At 39.8% G+C, this 20,241-nt stretch overlaps 1 protein-coding gene across 3 annotated transcripts in view; it reads left to right on the forward strand.

Moving 5' to 3' along the window:
• ASXL2 (ASXL transcriptional regulator 2) overlaps positions 1 to 20,241 on the forward strand; it is a 555,729-nt gene that overhangs the window by 437,230 nt on the left and 98,258 nt on the right. The window contains exons 2-3 of one of the 3 annotated variants that reach the window (XM_055252963.2): positions 4,092 to 4,174; positions 4,796 to 4,798. The exons of 1 other annotated variant lie outside the window; for it this stretch is intronic. In XM_055252963.2, coding sequence (XP_055108938.2) covers positions 4,092 to 4,174; positions 4,796 to 4,798 — 86 coding nt within the window. The remainder of the gene's footprint in view (positions 1 to 4,091; positions 4,175 to 4,795; positions 4,799 to 20,241) is intronic. One more of the 3 variants, XM_055252962.2, reaches the window with a different exon arrangement.

The following is a 20,241-nucleotide window of genomic DNA, read 5'->3' on the forward strand; positions in this document are numbered from 1 at the left end:
AACATGGCAAAACCCCATCTCTACAAAAAGTACAAAAACCCGGGAGTTCGAGACCGGCCTGGGCAACATGGCTAAACCCTGTCTCTACAAAAAAATACAAAAATTAGCCAGGTGTGGTGGCACATGCCTATAGTCCTAGCTACTCAAGAGACTGAGGTGGGAGGATACCTTGAGCCTGGGAGGTGGAGGTTGCAGTGAGCTGTGATTGCACCACCGCACTCCAGCCTGGGCAATACAGTGAGACCCTGTTTAAAAAAAACAAAAAAAAACTTTTTTTTTCTGCCTCCTGGGTTCAAGCGATTCTTGAATTCTTGAACCAGCCTCCTGAGTAACTGGGATTACAGGCGCCACCCACCACCACACCCAGCTAGCTTTTTGTGTGTGTTTTTAGCAGAGGCAGGGTTTCTCCATGTTGGCCAGGCTGGTCTTGAACTTCTGGCCTCAAGTGATCTGCCCCCCTTGGCCTCCCAAAGTGCTGGGATTACAGGTGTGAACCACTGCACCTGGCCTAAAAAAAAACTAATTCTAAATGCCTAGCATTTAAAGGAACCTGTGATAAACATTTTTTAAAAGAAAATACATATTCCATATATATATATAAATTTTTTTTTTTTTTGAGACGGAGTTTCACTCTTGTCATCCAGGTTGGAGCGCAGTGGCACGATCTCATCTCACTGTAACCTCCACCTCCTGGTCCTAGCGGTTTTCCTGCCTCAGCCTCCGTAGTAGCCGGGACTACAGGCACCTGCCACCATGCTCAGTTAATTTTTGTATTTTTAGTAGAGACGGTGTTTCACCACGTTGGCCAGGCTGGTCTTGAACTCTTGGCTTCAGGTGATCTGCCTGCCTTGGCCTCCGAAAGTACTGGGATTACAGGCCTGAGTCACCGTGCCTGGCCTCCTTAAGTAGTTTTAACCAACTGGTTTACTGTGTTTGATTAAAGTACGGAACATCTTGGAAATCAGTGAAATCCTTATTAAAATGATATAATTTTTGGTCTCCACTTTATTTATTTATTTATTTATTTGTTTATTTTTGAGATGGAGTCTTGCTCTTGTCGCCCAGGCTGGAGTGCCGTGGCCCAATCTCGGCTCACTGCAAGCTCTGCCTCCAAGGTTCACGCCATTTCCCTGCCTCAGCCTCTCGAGTAGCTGGGACAACAGGCGCCTGCCACCATGCCCGGCTAATTTTTTTGTATTTTTAGTAGAGACGGGGTTTTACCATGTTAGCCAGGATGGTCTCCATCTCCTGACCTTGTGATCCACCCATCTCGGCCTCTCAAAGTGCTGGGATTACAGGTGTGAGCCACCGCACCCAGCCAGTCTCTACTTCTAATAGCTTAACATCTTATGATGTTTAGAACACATTAAAATGTTAAAATAACTTAATTCCTTGTTTTGCAGAATATATTAGAAAGTATTAATTTTTACCATTACCATGGATAATATAAATATTTTCAGTTGAGTGTGGCTCATTCCGACATTGATTTAATAGTCCCCTTTCAGTTAAGATTTGATATGCCAGAGAAATGACACTCTAGAAATATTTATTAATTTCAGTTTTCTAGCTCCTTGGACAGATGTATGTGTGCATACATAGCCATTTCATGGTGTTTATTATTACCATGTTTTTGCCATTTAAATTGGCAGGAAAAAACCCACATTAAAATGTATTATATTTGATTGCTAGTAAAGTCAAATATTGTATTTCATTTGCTTCATAAATGTTTATAGGATATTGAATATGTACACAAAAGTGGACAATAATATAGTGAATATCTTTGTGTTTATCATTTACCTTCTATAATTATCAGTTTATGGTCAATCTTGCTATATTTAAACCCGCAACTTCTTGTATATTTTTTGAAGTCCGAGACATCATGTGATTTCATCTGTAAGTACTTCAGTGTGCAAATGCTTTTTTATATAGTTATTATCCAGTTATATTAACCCTTTTGTGAACTATTTGTCCAGGTCCATGGTGTATTTTTATTTTCAGTACTTTAATACAGTTGTAGTATATAGACAATAAATAAATAAAAGTTTTCTGTATGGGCCTTGGATAAAGGCAGTAAGTTTAACTTTGGACATCTGAAGTTTGAAATGCATATGGGATATCCAAGTTTTACAGGGTTTTAATAGTTTTTTAACAGACTGCTGCTTCATTCATCAAAATGTGAGTGATTGGTGAAAGCTTGGTGCAGTTAATGTTATTCAGGGAAATTTTGGTGGAGTGAAAAGTAAAAGGGGTAAATGGATGTTTATAAAATATTTGAGGGATGGGCAAAGAAAATGACATCTACAAAGAAAACTGAGAAAAATATTTTGGGGAAAAAGAAAAGTCTAGGAGGTGATGTCTGCGAAGGGAACAGTTTAATAATGTCAGATGTAGCAGAGAGATCAAGGAAGATGATACACAGAAATATGTGTTGGATTTTATGACTGACCAAATGAGAAAATAGTTACAAACACAGGACACAGTGTGCTATAGTGGTGCAAGACTTGGATTTGAATTTTGGCTGCCACTTATCTTGCTGTATTATGTTTGGAAATATTACTGGTTATTGTATTTTTGTTTCATATATAAATGTAAGTGTAAACAACAAAATAAAACATATATGAAATATACATATATATCTGTTGAGACTCTTAGCTATTTGTTTCAAGAATATTCACCAGACATCTTGAAGCATAGTTATAATAGCTACTTTTGCCTGATAGTTCCAACATCTGTGTCACATTGGGTTTATTGTTGTATATAGCTTGTTTTTTCTCTTGTGAGTTGCTGATTTCCTTACTCTAACTGTGTTGAGTAAGTTAGAATTGTATATTAGACATTATTTCTATTTTTGAGACAGGCTCTGTTGCCCAGGCTGTAGTGCAGGGGCACAATCTCGGCTTACTGCAACCTCTGCCTCCCAGGTTCAAGCTATTCTCACATCTCAGCCTCCCGAGTAGCTAAAATTACAGGCCTGCACCACCATGCCCTGCTAATTTTTTTTTTCTTTTTTTGAGATGGAGTCTCGCTCAGTTGCCCAGGATGGAGTGCAGTGGCATGATCTCAGCTCACTGCAACCTCTGTCTCCCAGGTTCAAGTGATTCTCCTGCCTCAGCCTCCTGAGTAGCTGGGATTATAGGCACTCACCACCACGCCTGACTAATTTTTGTATTTTTAGTAGAGATGGGGTTTCACCATATTGGCTAGGCTGGTCTTGAACTTCTGACCTCAAGTCAGCTGTCCACCTCGGCCTCCCAAAGTGCCGAGATTACAGGCGTGAACCACTGTGCCTGGCCGAGATGTATTATGGGAATTCCTCCCCTGCTTGTAGGACCCCTTGCAAGGTTAGCCACTGCTGGTATTACCACAGCTGCTCCCAGGGATTGCCTGGGGCAAGGGCAGAGAAAAAGAAAAGGGGGGAAAAACCCAGATAATTTTCTCTCCCTCTATCCAACCTTTAGAAATGCCCTCTTTACTATGCCTCAGACCAAAAAATATTTTTCTGTTGGAGCACTTTCTGCCTGCACTTAGTCTGCAGTTCCGGGTTTTGGGCTGCCTTTAAGTCCAGGCTCAGAGGAGCTACCAGAGGGAAACAAAATCAGGAAACTCACTGCTGGACTAGCGTGGTACTCCTAGTTATGCTTTCCTCCCCAGGCCACCTGCTACCATTTTTGGAGTCCTCAAATAGCTGCTTCATGCATTCTGTCCAGGTTTTTAGTTGCATTCAGTGGGAGAGACAGAATGGACTTTGCCTACTCTGTCTTTACCAGAACCAGAACACATATATTACTTTAATTTTATTATAATCATATTGTTTACTTGTTTTGGTTAAGAATTTATTGTGCACCTGTGATTTACTAGGCTTTGCTATACATTTACCAGGAAATGGATAATCTTAATGTGCTTGCAATAGATCACAGATAGTGAAGGGATGTGGGGATGGAGGTAGAAAGTAAACAATTGCATATGTATTAATAGTGAATAATTGGGTTATTAATTTTAGCTTTTAAGACATAATTATAAAAAATATATATATATAGAATTATAATAACTTGAAATAAGAAATAATTTATTATTATATACTTGTTTTTCAGGTCTTAGAAAAATACCCCAATACACCCATGAGTCATAAAGAAATTCTTCAAGTTATCCAGAGAGAAGGACTAAAAGAAATCAGGTGAGTTATTTAATTATTAGTAATAATTATAATACTTGATCAGAGTATTTGGTAGTATATAATAGTATACTTTAGTCCTGAAGATTAATTACTTAATAATAAATGCTTTGTTCTGATCAGCTGTCAGATCTTTGGCATTTTTTAAGTCATTACATAGTTTTAAAACCAGAAGTAAGTTCAATTCTTAGAGGGTAGCTATCGTTAAGCCCATGCACTTCAATTTTTAGGAAGACCTGGAGCCATCTTCAAGCTTTCATCTGTCACTTCAGGCTTTTTGATTTAATAAACTTGGTCATTAGTGATAAAAATTACTCTCATAGCGGGAGAGTCCTAGAGGTGGACAGATAGTCCCAGAAGAAATAATGCTGGCTAAAAAGGATAAAATGAAAAAGAACTGTAAAGCAGTATATATGTCAAATAATAGTCTTAACAGGTTCAAATATGATAGACTTGGGCCATTAATACAGGATCAAAGATAACATAGACTTTAATTTCCAAGAACCTTATTATATTACAATAGCAGGCCAGGCATGGTGGCTCATGCTTGTGATCGCAGCTCTTTGGGAGGCTGAGGTGGGAGGATTGCTTGAGTCCAGGAGTTCGAGGCTGCAGAGTGCTAAGAAGGTGCTATGGTACTCCAGCCTTGGTGACAAAGCAAGATGCTGTCTTAAAAAAAAAAAAAAAAATTTGCAGTAATACTTAATAGTCAATGTGTGTGTGTGTGTGGGTTTTTTTATTTTTTTTTGTGAGACGGAGTCTGACTCTGTTGCCCAGGCTGGAGTGCAGTGGCACGATCTTGGCTCACTGCAACTCTGCTTCCCGGGTTCAAGCAATTCTGCTGCCTCAGCCTCCTGAGTAGCTGGGATTACAGGCACACACCACCATGCCTAATTTTTGTACTTTTAGTAGGGACAGGGTTTCACCATTTTGCCCAGGCTGTTCTCGGACCCCTGAGCTCAGGCAGTCTGCCTGCTTTGTCCTCCCAAAGTGCTCGAATTGCAGGCGTGAGCCACCATGCCTGGCCAATCGTAAATGTTCTTAATCAAGACTCTCTATCATCAAGAAATGTTAAAATTATATTAAGTATGCTCTGTATATTAAGACAGAAATTTGGGAGTCTATGTTAGATTTTCATTAAGATAGGAAAAGTTTGCAGTGCTTTCAAACTACTGCTGGTTTTCAACTATAGGTGGCATTGTGTAACACTCTTGGAGAAAGAGTTAAAATTTTGGGGGGCTATTTTTGATTATCACAGTGATTGGGGTAGGGGAACACAAGTGGGCAGGTAACAGGAATGCTAAATGTCTTGCATTGTGCTGGATGTTGCTTCACATTGAATAGTTTTTCATCTCAGGTGCCAATAGTGTTCCCGTTGAGAAACAGTAAGCTATGCCCAAATATTTGTAAACGGACAGTGTATTTCTTGATGAATAGCCATCGCATGTTCTAGATTTTATTTCTCATTTTTTCTTTCTTTCTTTCTTTTTTTTTTTTTAAAGAGATGGAGTCTCATTGTGTTGCCCAGCCTCGAGTGCAGTAGCTGTTCACAGCCATGATCATGGTGTACTGCAGCCTTCAACTCCTGGCCTTAAGTGATTCTCCCATCTCTGCCTCCTGAAGCTAGGACTATGGGCACTCGTTTTCTTTTCTTTGACGTGAAATTCTAGTTGAGTTTTTTTTATTGGCTCTCCCTTTCTAAAGCAGTTTAAATTCTTTGTTGATTTATAGTCAAACTTCAGTAGGTTGAAATAAATTAGGTTTGCTTCATTGATATGAAAAAGTAAAATTTGTTAGTTTACCTTACTTTATATAACACATCCCTGAAAAATTGAGTGTAAACATTTTAAAATTAAAACACTAAAATGCATCTGAAGGCTAGGTGCAGTGGCTCACGCCTGTAATCCCAGCACTTTGGGAGGCCGAGGCAGGCGGATCATCTGAGGTCGGGAGTTTGAGACCAGCCTGGGCAACATGGTTAAAACCTGTCTCTATTTTTTTTTTTTTTTTTTTTTTTTTGAGACGGAGTCTCACTGTGTCACCCAGGCTGGAGTGCAGTGGTGCCATCTTGGCTCACTGCAATCTCCGCTTCCCAGGTTCACGCCATTCTCCTGCCTTAGCCTTCCGAGTAGCTGGGACTACAGGCACCTGCCACCACACCTGGCTAATGTTTTTTGTATTTTTATTAGAGACGTGGTTTCACTGTGTTAGCCAAGATGGTCTTGATCTCCTGACCTTGTGATCCGCCCGCCTTGGCCTCCCAAAGTGCTGGGATTACAGGTGTGAGCCACCGTGCCCAGCCAAAACCCTGTCTCTATTAAAAAAAAAAAAAAAAATTAGCCAGGCGTGGTGACGTGTGTGTGTAATCCCAGCTACTTGGATGGCTGATGCAGGAGAGTAGCTGGAACCCGGGAGGTGGAGGTTGCAGTGAGCTGAGATTGCACCAGTGCATTCCAGCCTGGGCAACAGAGCGAGACTTCGTCTCAAAAAAAAAAAAAAAAAAAACATATATATATATACACACACACACACACACACACATATACTTATATATAGATATATACATCTATCTGTCTATCTATCTAGCTACACACATTTGAAGAATTAGCTTTTAAAAGTACCTTTTGTGGGCTAGGCACAGTGGCTTACGCCTGTAATCCCAGCATTTTAGGAGGCTGAGGCAGGCAGATCACTTGAGGCCAGGAGGTCTTAATGTCAGTATCATCCAGCTGTAACATAGTAAGGCTCTGGGACTTTAAACTTACCGTGATCATTTCCAGGGAGCAAGCAGGAATAGTAAATAAATAAAGATTATTAAAAACAAACAAAAACAGCAGGAAAAAATGGGAGAGTTTTTTTTCAAAAGGTAGTAAAGTATGTGAATCATCAGATAGCTTCTGGTTTACATAGTGACAATTGAAAGTAGCTTTTCCTGGTTAAACTATGTTGTGGTAATGCAGTTACAGCACAACAAAGCAGTACATGCTGACCACCCTTAGCAGGGAATGTGCTTTCGCTCAGCTATTGGACAGTTAAGTCTTTTAGGTCTCCATTTGGGTACCTCTTTTTCAGAGACAATTTTGATTGGCTTACTGGTCTTGATCATATCTTCCTATTTTAGTTTGTTGTAGTGTTCTTTGTTCTTTTCTTTTCTTTTTTTTTTTTTTTTTTGAGACAGAGTTTCGCTCTTGTCGCCCAGGCTGGAGGGCAGTGGCGCAATCTTGGCTCATTGCAACCTCTTTCTCCCGGGTTCAAGTGATTCTTCTGTCTCAGCCTCCGGAGTAGCTGGGACTACAGGCACGTGCCACAATGCCTGGCTAATTTTTTTTTTTTTTTTTTTTTTTTTTTGAGACAGTCTTGCTCTGTCCTCCAGGCTGGAGTGCAGTGACGCTATCTCGGCTCACTGCAAGCTCTGCCACCTGGGTTCACGCCATTCTCCTGCCTCAGCCTCCCAAGTAGCTGGGACTACAGGCGCCTGCCACCACACCCGGCTAATTTTTTGTATTTTTAGTAGAGATGGGGTTTCACTGTGTTAGCCAAGATGGTCTCGATCTCCTGACCTCGTGATCCACCCGCCTCGGCCTCCCAAAGCTAATTTTTGTATTTTTAGTAGAGACAGGGTTTCACCAAGTTGGCCAGGCTGGTCTCGAACTCCTGACCTCAAATGATCTTCCCTCCTCGGCCTCCCAAAGTGCAGGGATTACAGGCATGAGCCACCATGCCTGGCATGTTCTGTGTTCTTCATAGCACTAAGGTTTGAAATTATATATGTTTGTGGTTATAAAAAAACATACAATTTCTCCATACGTTATGTTAAGGTAGCTCCAGAGGCAGTGACATTATCTTTCCCCACTCCTCAGCATATTTAAAACCTACTTGTTAATGAGTATATGAGGTATTATTGGTTGGAAGATCATATTCATATATAATTATAGATTATTCTCTTGCTGCCGTGATGTAGCAAATGGTAGTCTTTTTTTTCTGAGACAGGGTCTCACTCTGTCACCTAGGCTGGAGTGCAGTGGTGCAATCTCACCTTACTGCAGCCTTGTCCTTTTGGGATCAAGCAGTCCCATGACCTCAGCCTCCTGAGTAGCTGGGATGAGAGGTGCATGTGCCACTATGCCCAGCTAATTTTTGTATTTTTTTTGTAGAGGCAAGGGTTTCGCCATGTTGCCCAGGCCGGTCTCGAACTCTTGGACTCAGGTGATCCTCCTGCCTTGGGCTCCCAAAGTGCTGGGATTACAGGCGTGAGCCACCATGCCCGGCTGGTAGTCTTATACTCTTAAAAGTTTTTAGAAAGATTACAGAATGAAACACATACTAAGCTTCTCAAAGGTGTGTGACTACTTACTGTTTTATTTTCATTCCTCGGACCTCAATACATGACTTTGAGCTCTTCTCCCTTTATATTTTTCCGTTGGCTCCTACATTTTGAAGAATTTTGCCTAGGTTATTCAATACCATTTTTGTTTGATTTTAAAATTTATTAAAGTGGTAACAACTGAAATATTTATGAACAGATTAATGAATAAACAAAATAAGATATGTGCATACAGTGGAATATTATTCAGTCTTAAGAAGGTATAAAATTCTGATACATGCTACAGTATGGATGAACCTTGAAAACATTATGCTAAGTGAAGTAAGCCAGACCCAAAAAGACAAATATATGACTCCAGTTCCATGAGATACCTAAAATAGGTAAGTTCATACAGAGAAAGTAGAATAGAGGTTACCACAGACTGGAGTAGTGGGGAATAGTGAGTTTCTGTTAAATGAGTACAGAATTTCTGTTAGAGACGTTGAAAACGTTCTGAAGATGTGATGGTGACAGTTGCACAGCATTGTTAATGTACTTAATGCCACTGATTAAAAACGGTTAAAATGGTAACTTTTATGTTACATGGGTTTTACCTCAACCAACCAATAAAATACTTAAAAAGAAGTGGTTGGCTCCTAGCTGTGAAAGATTCAGGTACTAGCCCCTTTAAGAAGTTAGGTGGTAAGTAAGATTGGAAATCATCTACCCGAAGTATGGAACTCTGAGAATTAATTAGAAACATGAATTCCTTTTTTATTTTTTTACAAAAGCATTATAATATTTAAATTAAATGCCTGTTTATAACTATAAAGCATAGCAGCATTTTAGAAAATATAGGAAGAAAAAGGTCCTTAAATTTTTCCCCCACCAGTATCTGTGACTTTTTGTATTCCATTATGTTGTTTTTATGCATTAATGCACTAATTTTAAAGATAGTTTAAGCTGGGCATGGTGGCTCATGCCTGTAACTGCAACACTTTGGGAAGCTGAGACGAGAGGATCACTTGAGGGACTTGGGGCCTGGGGTTTGAGACCAGCCTGAACAAGATAGCGAGAACATGGTAGTGCAGGCCTATAGTCCCATGAATAGATGTCCTATGAATACATGAGGTATTATTAGTACCTCGTATATTAATAATAATCACCTCAGGAAGTGTCAGAGGTGATTCAAACTCCAGCCTCCCAAATATGCTGGGAGGCTGAGGCAGGAGGATCACTTGAGCCCAGGAGGTCAAGGCTGCAGTGAGCCGTGATCGTGCCACTGCACTCCAGCCCTGGGCAACAAAGCAAGACCCTGCCTCTTAAAAAAAAAAAAAAAAAAAAAGATAGAATTTCCCATAGGAGTAATAGGGAAGAAAAAAGACAGAAGTTTTGATGTTTCAGGTGAAATGGGAGGACATGACTTAGGCCAGGAGAGGTTAAGAACTGTTTCTGTTATACTTAGTAGTCAGAGTCGATAGCAAAGGCATTGTGGAGTTCTTTAAATTAGCTTAGTTTTTTTGTAACAGTTAAGAAGACATGAAAAGTTATTGATACTATAGATAAATGCTGTAGCTGTGATATCTGGTCATTTGTAAGTAGAGAAGAGTTAATTCCTATACTGTTTACCAATAAACAGTTATTTCATAAAATAAAAAATAGTAAAAAGAATTTTGTTGAGAGACGTCTCACCTCCTTGTTCAATTTTCTGTGGCTAAAATATAACCTAATTTCAGTTTGTTACATAAATACCAATGATAATGTGGCAGTGGTTTCCTAGGGTTGAGCTCTTCAACACAGAATTGCTTGTTCCAAATTTGAAGTACTGTTAGAACCTTTAAAACAATTTTGTAAGGTTTTACTCATTTGTTTTTCTGTAGACAGTTTGCTTTTTAAAAATCTATATTATTCATTGGGTAGAGATTTTGTTTATTGGGTTTGTTTAAAGAACCCCTATTCTCATTATTACAGCTCATGTGTTGATTCTGGATTATACTGTGCATTTGTATGAATCTAAATATTGAAGGAATGGTTAGGTATTTTGTTTCCCTCCTGAGACGCTAGAAATAAAACCAAAGATTCAGAGAGATGTGTCCATTTTTGTGTACATTTTGACGGTATACTTCAGTTACTAAGGGAAATGATTCAGAATTTTATTTTACCTTGAATCAAAGTAACAGTTATGGCAAAATGGTTGTCATTAGCCATCAGTATATAAAATAGCCTTTTTAAAAAAGCGCTTTCCTTTTTGTCTGATGATGCCGATTTTACAATTTGCAGAGAAACAAAGAGCACCTAGTGCCCCAGTTTGTTTTTAAGTTTCTCCTGACTTGAGCCCATATTTCTTCTTGTCATTACAAACTATGCCATTTGTCAGGAGTGTCAGAGGTGATTCAAACTCCAGCCTCCCAAATATGCTCACACGGCTACTCACACACAGCTTAATGGAACTGTTTCTGGGATTTTGGGCATTGATAAGTTAAGAGTTCTGTGTAAGTCTCTGAGTTATACACTTCTATAGTTCTTAGGGTCTGATCAGAAGACCAGAAAGTACACAGTAATTTGAACAGGAAAGTTATTAACTGGAAGTTATTAACAGATTAACCAGGGATTAACTATTCAAAGGTAAAAAGAAAGCAGGGGTCTAGTTCAGTGGATGACAAAGTTCATTGGTGCCGCAGCCTGAGGTGGCCGCAGGAAACTGCCTACTAGGTACTAGAAGAGCTTTGCTGAAAAGCCCTCTGCTGGGGAATCTGTCCCACCTTTTGGGGAATAAATATTAGCTATTACATATTTATGTAATACGTACAAATATACAGGTACAGCTAAACACATGAGTGAATGTAACTTCTTTCTTTTTCTTTCTTTCTTTTTGAGATAGTCTCACTGTCACCCAGACTGGAGTGCAGTGGCACGATCATGTCTCACCTCAGCCTTGACCTCCTAAGTAGCTGGGACCACAGGCGTGCGCCACTGTGCTTGGCTAATTTTTTTTTTTTTTTTTTTTGTAGAGACAGGGTTTTGCCATGTTGCCCAGGCTGGTCTTGAACTCCTGGACTCAAGTGGTCCTCCTGCTTCGGCCTCCCAAAGTGCTGAGTTTACAGGCATGAGCCACTGTACCTGGCCGCCTCTTGGTTTGGTTTTGTTTTGTTTTTTAATCACAGCTCACTGCAGCCTCAACCTCCCAGCCTCAAGTGATTCTCCCACCTCAGCCTCCTGAGTAGCTGGAACCACAGGCACACACCACCATGCCTGGCTAATTTTTAAATTTTTTGTAGAGACAGGGTCTCTATGTTGCCCAGGCTGGTCTCAAACTCCTGGGCTTAATGGATCCTCCCACCTTGGCCTCCCAAACTGCTGGGATTACAGATGTGAGCTATAGTACCTGGCCTGAAGATGCTTTTTTAAAATATAAATTTTTACTTTTCGAAAATTCTAAAAACAAAAGTATACATCCTCCATCATAAACTATAAAAAGTATTTACACCCTGGGCTGTTCTGAAATAAATTGCAGTCATTTTATCGCATGAATATGTCACTTTATATCTAACAGATAAGAACTTGAGACTAGTTGTGTGCAATTCGGATATTCTGGCTTACAAAAAATAGAACAATTAAATCTACACATTAAGCCTACACACTGTTGACAGAGTACACACCCTGAATATTCTTTGAAACCATGCCTATTAATTCTTTACTGTTACTACTCATTACTACTACTACGCTTAGGCTAGATATGCAATAGGTTTTTCCCTTCCATCAGCTGTGGCTGCCATTAGTGTTTACAGATGTGCTTTTATAGCGTTAAGTGTCGGGCTTAATGCCTTCCTTCTGAAGTAGCTATTGCCTTTAGTGCTTCCGACGCCCCCCCCCCACCCCTCTTTGGAGTTTTCCTTAACCTGCTTTGCTCATCTTATTAACTGTATTATCTTGACTCTTCTATCAGCTAATAGAGAAATAGAGTTTTTAGGAAAGAAGAGAAAAATAGTAAAATATTCAGTTCTTGAGACCCTATTCTCTGACTAGTTTTTCTTGTCTTTCCATTCATGAATAGAAGAGGGGAAATAAATTAGGAAGATTATTTGTTCATGAATTTATTATCCACAAATTGGGCATTTTACGAATTAGACCATTCGTGAGTGATCCCAAGGGTTCATGATATATAATTAGTAATTTTGGTGAGTTTGAATCTTTCACACTATAAGATTAATATAGGTGAGTAAGTTATATAGCTAATGAATGAGTGTGGCCAACTGCCTAGATTGTAAAGAACTCTGGGAACCACCCAGCAAAGATTATGCTCAATAAACATTTTAGAGACTGAGATTTTACCTCTTTGTCTGGGGGAGTCCTAATGACATCTGATTAGTACTAATTTGTTTATGAAGAAGATAATCTCTTTCATACAGTATTTAAGGTTATATGTCTTAGCTTACTTTATACTAAAAACCAATTAGAGCACGTATTTTTTTTCCCATATCTCTCCACATGCAAAATTGTATAGCAAGGGAAATAAAGTCAATATTCTCTACTACTTTTCAGCAGAAATCCTTATCCCTGCAGAGTAGATCATTTGGTTATTTACTAAGCTGAATTGCCTTGAAGTGATTTCATTAGAAAGAGCTTAGTTTTAGAATGAAGAACATTATTTGTATTGATACAATATCTAAGGTTGGAGGATACCTTTGTGGTTAAGCTTGCATCTTCCTCCTCTTCTTTTTAAACATTTTAAAAATATTTTTTGTAGAAATGAGGTCTCACTTTGTTGCTCAGGCTCATCTTGAACTCTTGGGCTCAAGCAGTCCTCCTCCTTTGGCCTCGGCATGAGCCACTGTGCCCAGCCATCTTCCCTATCTGTTAGTTGCAATCTGCTTTCAAGCCCACAAACCTGGTAGGGATGTCAAGAAGGATTAGTAATGAAAAAAACGACAACAAAATGCTTGGATATTGACAGAAAAGAGTATTCTTATCCATTGTAATTCAGATCCATAAGAGCTCCATTATGGATCACAGGGAAGCTAATAAACCTTAAGTCCATAGCTGATGGCATTATGATGGCTCCTTGAAATTGAAATGCATGGGAAGAATATTAAAGAATGGGAAGTATTAATTGTATCGACATTTAACTGCCCTAACAGTTTTACTCTGTTACATAATCAAATTACTGCAACTGTTTTCTGAAGTAGTTTAGACTGTTTAGCTAAATTTATATATCTTTAGACATATTTTGATATGATATTTTTGGCTAATTTGTAAATTTTAATGAAGAAATTAATGAGGGGGTTGCTAATTTGGGGAATTGTGGATATTGCTGGGATGGGAAGGGACAGTTTAATTTTTGGTTGTATTGTTGCTTTGTAAGAAAAATTAAAAGCTTTTTTTTCCTCCTTTCATTTTCCTGAACTGCATTCTGACTCCAGAAGGTAAGAAGTATTACTTTATTCTAAAGAAGTATTATGCAATTATAAAGCACACTTTTATAAATTTAATTGAACTTACCTTTGGATGCATGAGTTTTACTTTATAAAACTAATTAGTCCAGAAATTAAGTAATATCGATATTACTATGTTAATGTTTATTCATTAAGTGTTGCTTTTTTTGGTTCTTGCAGTTTGTAATTATTGTTTGATCATAAGTTTAGAAATCCAATCTACATTAAGGTTTATTAAAATCAGCATTTGACTTATAAAAGCATTGGGATGCCAAGTATTCTGTAGAGTAATAATGAAAATATTTAGTAGACTGGAAACATGTATATTAACATTTGCTTTATGGCTATAAGATTGGAAATGTATGTTTATGCTCTTTTTTTTTTTTTTTTTTGAGACGGAGTCTTGCTCTGTTGCCCAGGCTGGAGTGCAGTGGCACAATCTCGGCTCACTGCAACCTCCGCCTCCCAGGTTCATGCCTTTTTCCTTCCTCAGCCTCCCGAGTAGCTGGGACTACAGGTGCCCGCCACCACGCCCAGCTAATTTTTTGTATTTTTAGTAGAGATGGGGTTTCACAGTGTTAGCTAGAATGGTCTCGATCTCCTGACCTCGTGATCCACCTGCCTCGGCCTCCCAAAGTGCTGGGATTACAGGCGTGAGCCACCGCTCCCGGCTATGCTCTTAATTTAGATAAAATATTGGTAAATCGGCTGGGCATGGTGGCTCACGCCTGTACTCCCAGCACTTTGGGAGGCCGAGGTGGGTGGATCACTTGAAGTCAGGAGTTCGAGACTAGCCTGACCAATATGGTGAAACCGCATCTCTACTAAAAAATACAAAAATTAGCTGGTTGTGGTGGCTGGCGCCTGTAATCCCAGCTACTCGGGAGGCTGAGACAGGAGAATTGCTTGAACCCGCGAGGCGGAGGTTGCAGTGAGCCAAGATCATGCCCCTGCACTCTAGCCTGGGCAACACAGCGAGACTCCGTCTAAAAAAAAAAAAAAAAAATTGGTAAATCCTTTAGGGGCATGATACTTAAAACCAGGGCAGAATGGGTTAAAAATCTTAGTCTGGATCCTTTACTGAATTGGCTTTTTGTGTGTGGGCATGGCCTTTTAGATTCACCTGCACTGTAGCAGTTCCCATGTTACATGCCTGTGAGACCTAAGGGCAACAGTCATGTCCACGTATTTTCGTGTTACTTGGACATGGCATGCTTGGGTTATAATTAGAGCTTAATTAATTAGTCTTTTTAACTCTAGTTATATTTGTAGTCCATTAAGTTCATTTGTAAGAACCTATTTATTGTAAGCAAGAGTTTGTGGATGAAAGCTTAATTAAGGTCTTACAAAGTAAAAATTATAATTAAAAAATAAAAAAACTAGGTAAATTTTGTTTTGTGTTAGGTTTGTTTGAAGGGAGCATATATTTGATTTGTTCTTATTTATTTATTTATTTATTTATTTTTTGGAGGCAGAGTCTCACTCTGTCACCCAAGCTGGAGTGGAGTGGCATGGTCTCGGCTCACTGCAACCTCCGCCTCCCAGGTTCAAGTGATTCTTCTGCCTCAGCCTCCCTTGTAACTGGGATTACAGGCGCCTGCCACCACCCCCGGCTAATTTTTGTATTTTTAGTAGAGACGGGGTTTCACCATGTTGGCCAGGCTGGTCTTGACCTCCTGACCTCAAGTGATCTGCCTGCCTTGGCCTCCCAAAGTGCTGGGATTACAAGCGTGAGCCACCACGCCTGATCATTGATTGGGTTCTTTAAGTGCAAATGATAGGAAACAAACGTGAATAACTTAAGCAAAATGAGATTTATTTAAAGAATATGGGGGCAGAGGCAAGACTCAGACTCCAAGGCAAGAAACAGGCTCTGAAATTAGAAGGAAGGCAGCTTCAGAGATCAGGTAGATAGAACTAATGCATAGTCTCATCAAGACACTGCAGCTGGGCTAAATTAGTCATTGTCTACTCTGCTCAAGGTTAAACTTTAAGGGAAGAGTGAACTTGGTTGGCCCAGTGCCCAGGAATGGTGAGATATCTTGATGGACAGTCTTACTAAGACTATTTCCAGTAGGGTAGGGCATAGTTCCCCAAAGCAAAATTAAGCATTTTTTTTTTTTTTTTTGAGACAGAGTCTGTTGCTCTGTTGCCCAGGCTGGAGTGCAGTGGTGCAGTCTCGGCGCACTGCAACCTCTGCCTCCTGAGTTCAAACAATTTTCTGCCTCAGCCACCTGAGTAACTGAGATTACAGGCGCACGCTACCACACCCAGCTAATTTTTTGTATTTTTAGTAGAGATGGGGTTTCACTGTGTTGGTCAGGCCGATCTCAAACTCCTGGCCTCAAGTGGTCCGCCCACCTCAGCCTTCCAAAGTGCTGGGATTACAGGCGTGAGCCACCATGCCCAGCCAAAGTTGAGCATTCTTTACAGAAGAAGAGGGAATGGATATTGACCAGGAATAAATAACAGCTGTCCATTGCTCACTATAGAAAATTAAAGTACAACAGAAAAATGTAAGCCATAAGCAGTTGTAGGAAGTAACCTTTTATGCAGATTCTCCTAATGGTAACATTGTACAAAACCATAGTATAGTGTCACAGCCAGAATATTGTTTCTGATATAATCCACCTGGTTTTACTGGTACCCGGGTGTGTGTATGTGTATGGGGTGCTATGTGGTTTTATCACGTGTATAGATTCATGTACCTACCACCACAATCAAGATACAGAATACTTTCAACGAATATCCCTTGTGTTCCCCTTTTAAAATCACATGTACTTCCCTAGTACCTCTTGCCCCCCTTCCTTATACTAGTCTGTCCTACATTTCTATAATTTTGTCATTTCAAGTGTTTAATGGAATCATAGAGTATGTAACCAACTGGGATTGGCTCCCCCACAACCTGCATTCATTGTATGTCTCTGGAGAGTCCTCCAAGTTACTGTGTTCATAGTTCATTCTTTTTTATTGCTGAGTAGTAGTCTTTGACATGGATGTATGACCATTTCTAACTATCCATTGCATGATATCTGAATTGTTTCCAGGCTTTGGCTATTAAAAATAAAACTTCTATGAACATCTGTGTAAATATTTTTGTATGGGCATACATTTTCCATTCTCTGGGATAAATGTACAGAAAGTGCTGTTGCTGGGTTGTGTGGTAAGTGCATGTTTAATTTTAAACACACCTTGAAACTGTAAATGAATTTCTTGTAAACTGCATATAGTTTAGAATTTTTTTTTGGCCCATGCTGCCAATCCTTGCCTTTTAATTTATGTGTTTACACCATTTATGTTTAATTATTGATAGATGAGTTTGCCTTTTTTTTTTCTTTTTTGTTTCCTGTTTGTTTCCTCTATTTCTCATTCCTCTGTTTCGCTTTTCTTCCTCATGGATCGTATTTTAGGATTCTGTCTTGATTTATTTATAGTATTGTATTTCTTTGTATGTCTTTACATACCTTTCTTAACTGTTTCAGCTGGGTATTACAATATATACATATGATTTATCACATTCTGCTGATATAATTTTACCACTCCAAGTGAAGTGTGGAAACTGTACTTCCATTTAGATTCTTGAGTATGAGATGGTATTAACATTTGTGTTCCAGTCATCAAATGTGATTTTTAAAATTTATGAAAAGCATAGTCTGTGGTATATACCTATTCCTGTTCTTTCTGTTTTTTCTTCCTGGTGCTACAGGATTGCTTCTTTTATCATTTCCATTCTATTGAATGACTTCCTTTAGTCATTCTTTAAGAATAGTTCTACTTCTCTTAGTAAACTACTTTTAGTTTTACTTAGTCTGAAGCTAGTTCATCAGATACAGAATTCACAGTTGACAGTTCTTTTCATTCAGCACTAGTGAAATGTCATGCCACTTCCTTCTGGCCTATGTGGTTTTAGGTGAGAAATCTATTGTCATTTGAATTGATGTTTCCCTATAGTAATGTGTTGTTTCTCTCTGACTGCTTTCAGGACTTTTTCTTTGGATTTAGTTTTCAGAAGTTTAATTATGATGTATCTTGGTGGGCTTATTTAGATTTATCCTATTTAGATTCACTGAGTTTTCTTGAATCTGTAGGTTTATTTCTACATTTTTCTTTATTACTTTTTCTTTTTCTTTTTAAATCCTGTTACATCTTCAGGTTTTTTGTTTTTTGAGACAGGGTCTCACTTTGTTGCCCAGGCTGGAGTGCAATGGTGCGATCTCAGCTCACTGTAGCCTCAGCCTCCTGGGCTCAAGCAGTCCTCCCACCTTAGCCTCCTGAGTAGCTGGGACCACAGGTGTGCACCACCATGCCTATCTAATTTTTGCATTTTTTGTAGAGGCAGGGTTTCACCATGTTGCCCAGCACAATGCCTGAGCTCAAGCAGTTTGCCTGCCTTGCCCTCCCAAAGTGCTGGGATTACAGGCCTGTGCCATTGTGCCCGGCCTGTGTTTATTTCTTTAACCAAATAAGAGAAGTTTTCGGCTGTTAATTCTTTGAATACTCTTTTTTTTTTTTTTTTTTTTTTTTTTTTTTTTTTTGGGACGGAGTCTCTGTCACCCAGGCTGGAGTGCAGTGATGTGATCTCTACTCACTGCAACCTCTGCCTCCCAGGATCCAGCAATTCTCCTGCCTCAGCCTCCCGAGTAGCTGGGATTACAGGTGTGCGCCACCAAGCCAGCTAATTTAGTAGAGACAGGGTTTCACTGCATTGGCCAGGCTGGTCTTGAACTCCTGACCTCAAGCGATTCAACCACCTTGGCCTTTCAAAGTGCTGGGATTACAAATGTGAGCTACCGTGCCTGGCCAATTCTTTGAATACTCTTTCTACCCTATTCTCTTTCTCTTTTCTTTCTGGAATGCTGATGATATGAACGTTGAATCTTCTGTTATTATCCCACAATGCCTTGAGATTCTGTTAATTTTTTTTGGTGTTATTTTTTCCATCTCTTCACATTGAGTAAATTGTATTGACCTGTTCTTAAGCTCACTGATTCTGTCCTCTGTTGTCTCCACTCTCTTACTGATTTCATCTGGTGAGTTTTTAAATTTCTTAACGTATTTTTTGTTTTTATAATTTCTATTTGATTTCTTTTTATAAGTTCTGTCTTTGCTGATATTTTCTATATGTTTGTTTCAAGAGAATTTTAAGTAGTTCTTGAAGCATTTTTATGAGAGCTATTCCAATTTTTTTTTTTTTTTTTTTTTTTTCGGAGAGGAGTCTCGCTCTGTCGCCCAGGCTAGAGTGCAGTGGCGCAGTCTCGGCTCACTGCAAGCTCCGCCTCCCGGGTTCACGCCATTCTCCTGCCTCAGCCTCTCCGAGTAGCCGGGACTACAGGCGCCCGCCACCACGCCTGGCTAATTTTTTGTATTTTTAGTAGAGACGGGGTTTCACCGTGGTCTCGATCTCCTGAGAGCTATTCCAATTTTTATTTGTTACTTTTTTTTTCTTTTTTTTTTTTTTTGAGGCAGAGTCTTGCTCCGTCGCCCAGGCTGGAGAGCAATGATGCGATCTCAGCTCACTGCATCCTCTGCTTCCCGAGTTCAAGCAATTATCCTGCCTCAGCCTCCCAAGTAGCTGGGACTACAGGCATGCGCCACCATGCCCAGCTAATTTTTGTACTTTTAGTAGAGACGGGGTTTCACCATACTGGTCAGACTGGCCTCAAACTCCTGACCTCAGGTGATACACCCGCCTCAGCCTCCCAAAGTGCTGGGATTATAGGCATGAGCCGCCGCATTCGGCCTACTCTGAAATTTTTCTTAGAATTTTAACATCTGTCTCAGTGTTGGCGTCCTTTAATTGTCTTCTTTGATTCAGATAGCGATTTTCCATTGAACCCTGGATATTTTGGCTATCATGTTAGGAGATGTGCAGTCTTATTTAAGCTGGCATTCTCTGTGCTTACATAGGTTTACCATGCAGGTCCTGGACTGTTTTAGTGGATTGTGGTTCCAATAACAGTTTAATTTTCAGATCCTTTGCAGTGGTATTTGGGTCTGCTTGTTTTATCTGGTGCCACAGAGGCTCCCATTGACCTCTGCTGCTTCTTATTGATCTCTGTTGCTTCTGTCTGAGGGGGTGGGAATTTTCACAGGCTGGGTTGCCTGTTGCCTGTAGATGTGGACAAAAGGGAGTCTTCAGCCTGTGGGGACAGACAGGCTTCCTGGCAGGATCCCCTTTGCTTGAGCTACTTGGCTGCTCAGCATCTTGTGAGAGGGGGAGGTGTTGTAGTCTCAGGCCCACAAGGACAAAGAGGCTTCCTGGGCTGGGCTGTTTTTGAGATCTTCTCCCACTTGCTGGTGCCATTTGGCCTCCCCTATTCTAGTCTTTATTTTTG

Source organism: Symphalangus syndactylus, chromosome 18 (genome assembly GCF_028878055.3).
Source record: "Symphalangus syndactylus isolate Jambi chromosome 18, NHGRI_mSymSyn1-v2.1_pri, whole genome shotgun sequence".
NCBI classification, from domain to species: Eukaryota; Metazoa; Chordata; class Mammalia; order Primates; family Hylobatidae; genus Symphalangus; species Symphalangus syndactylus.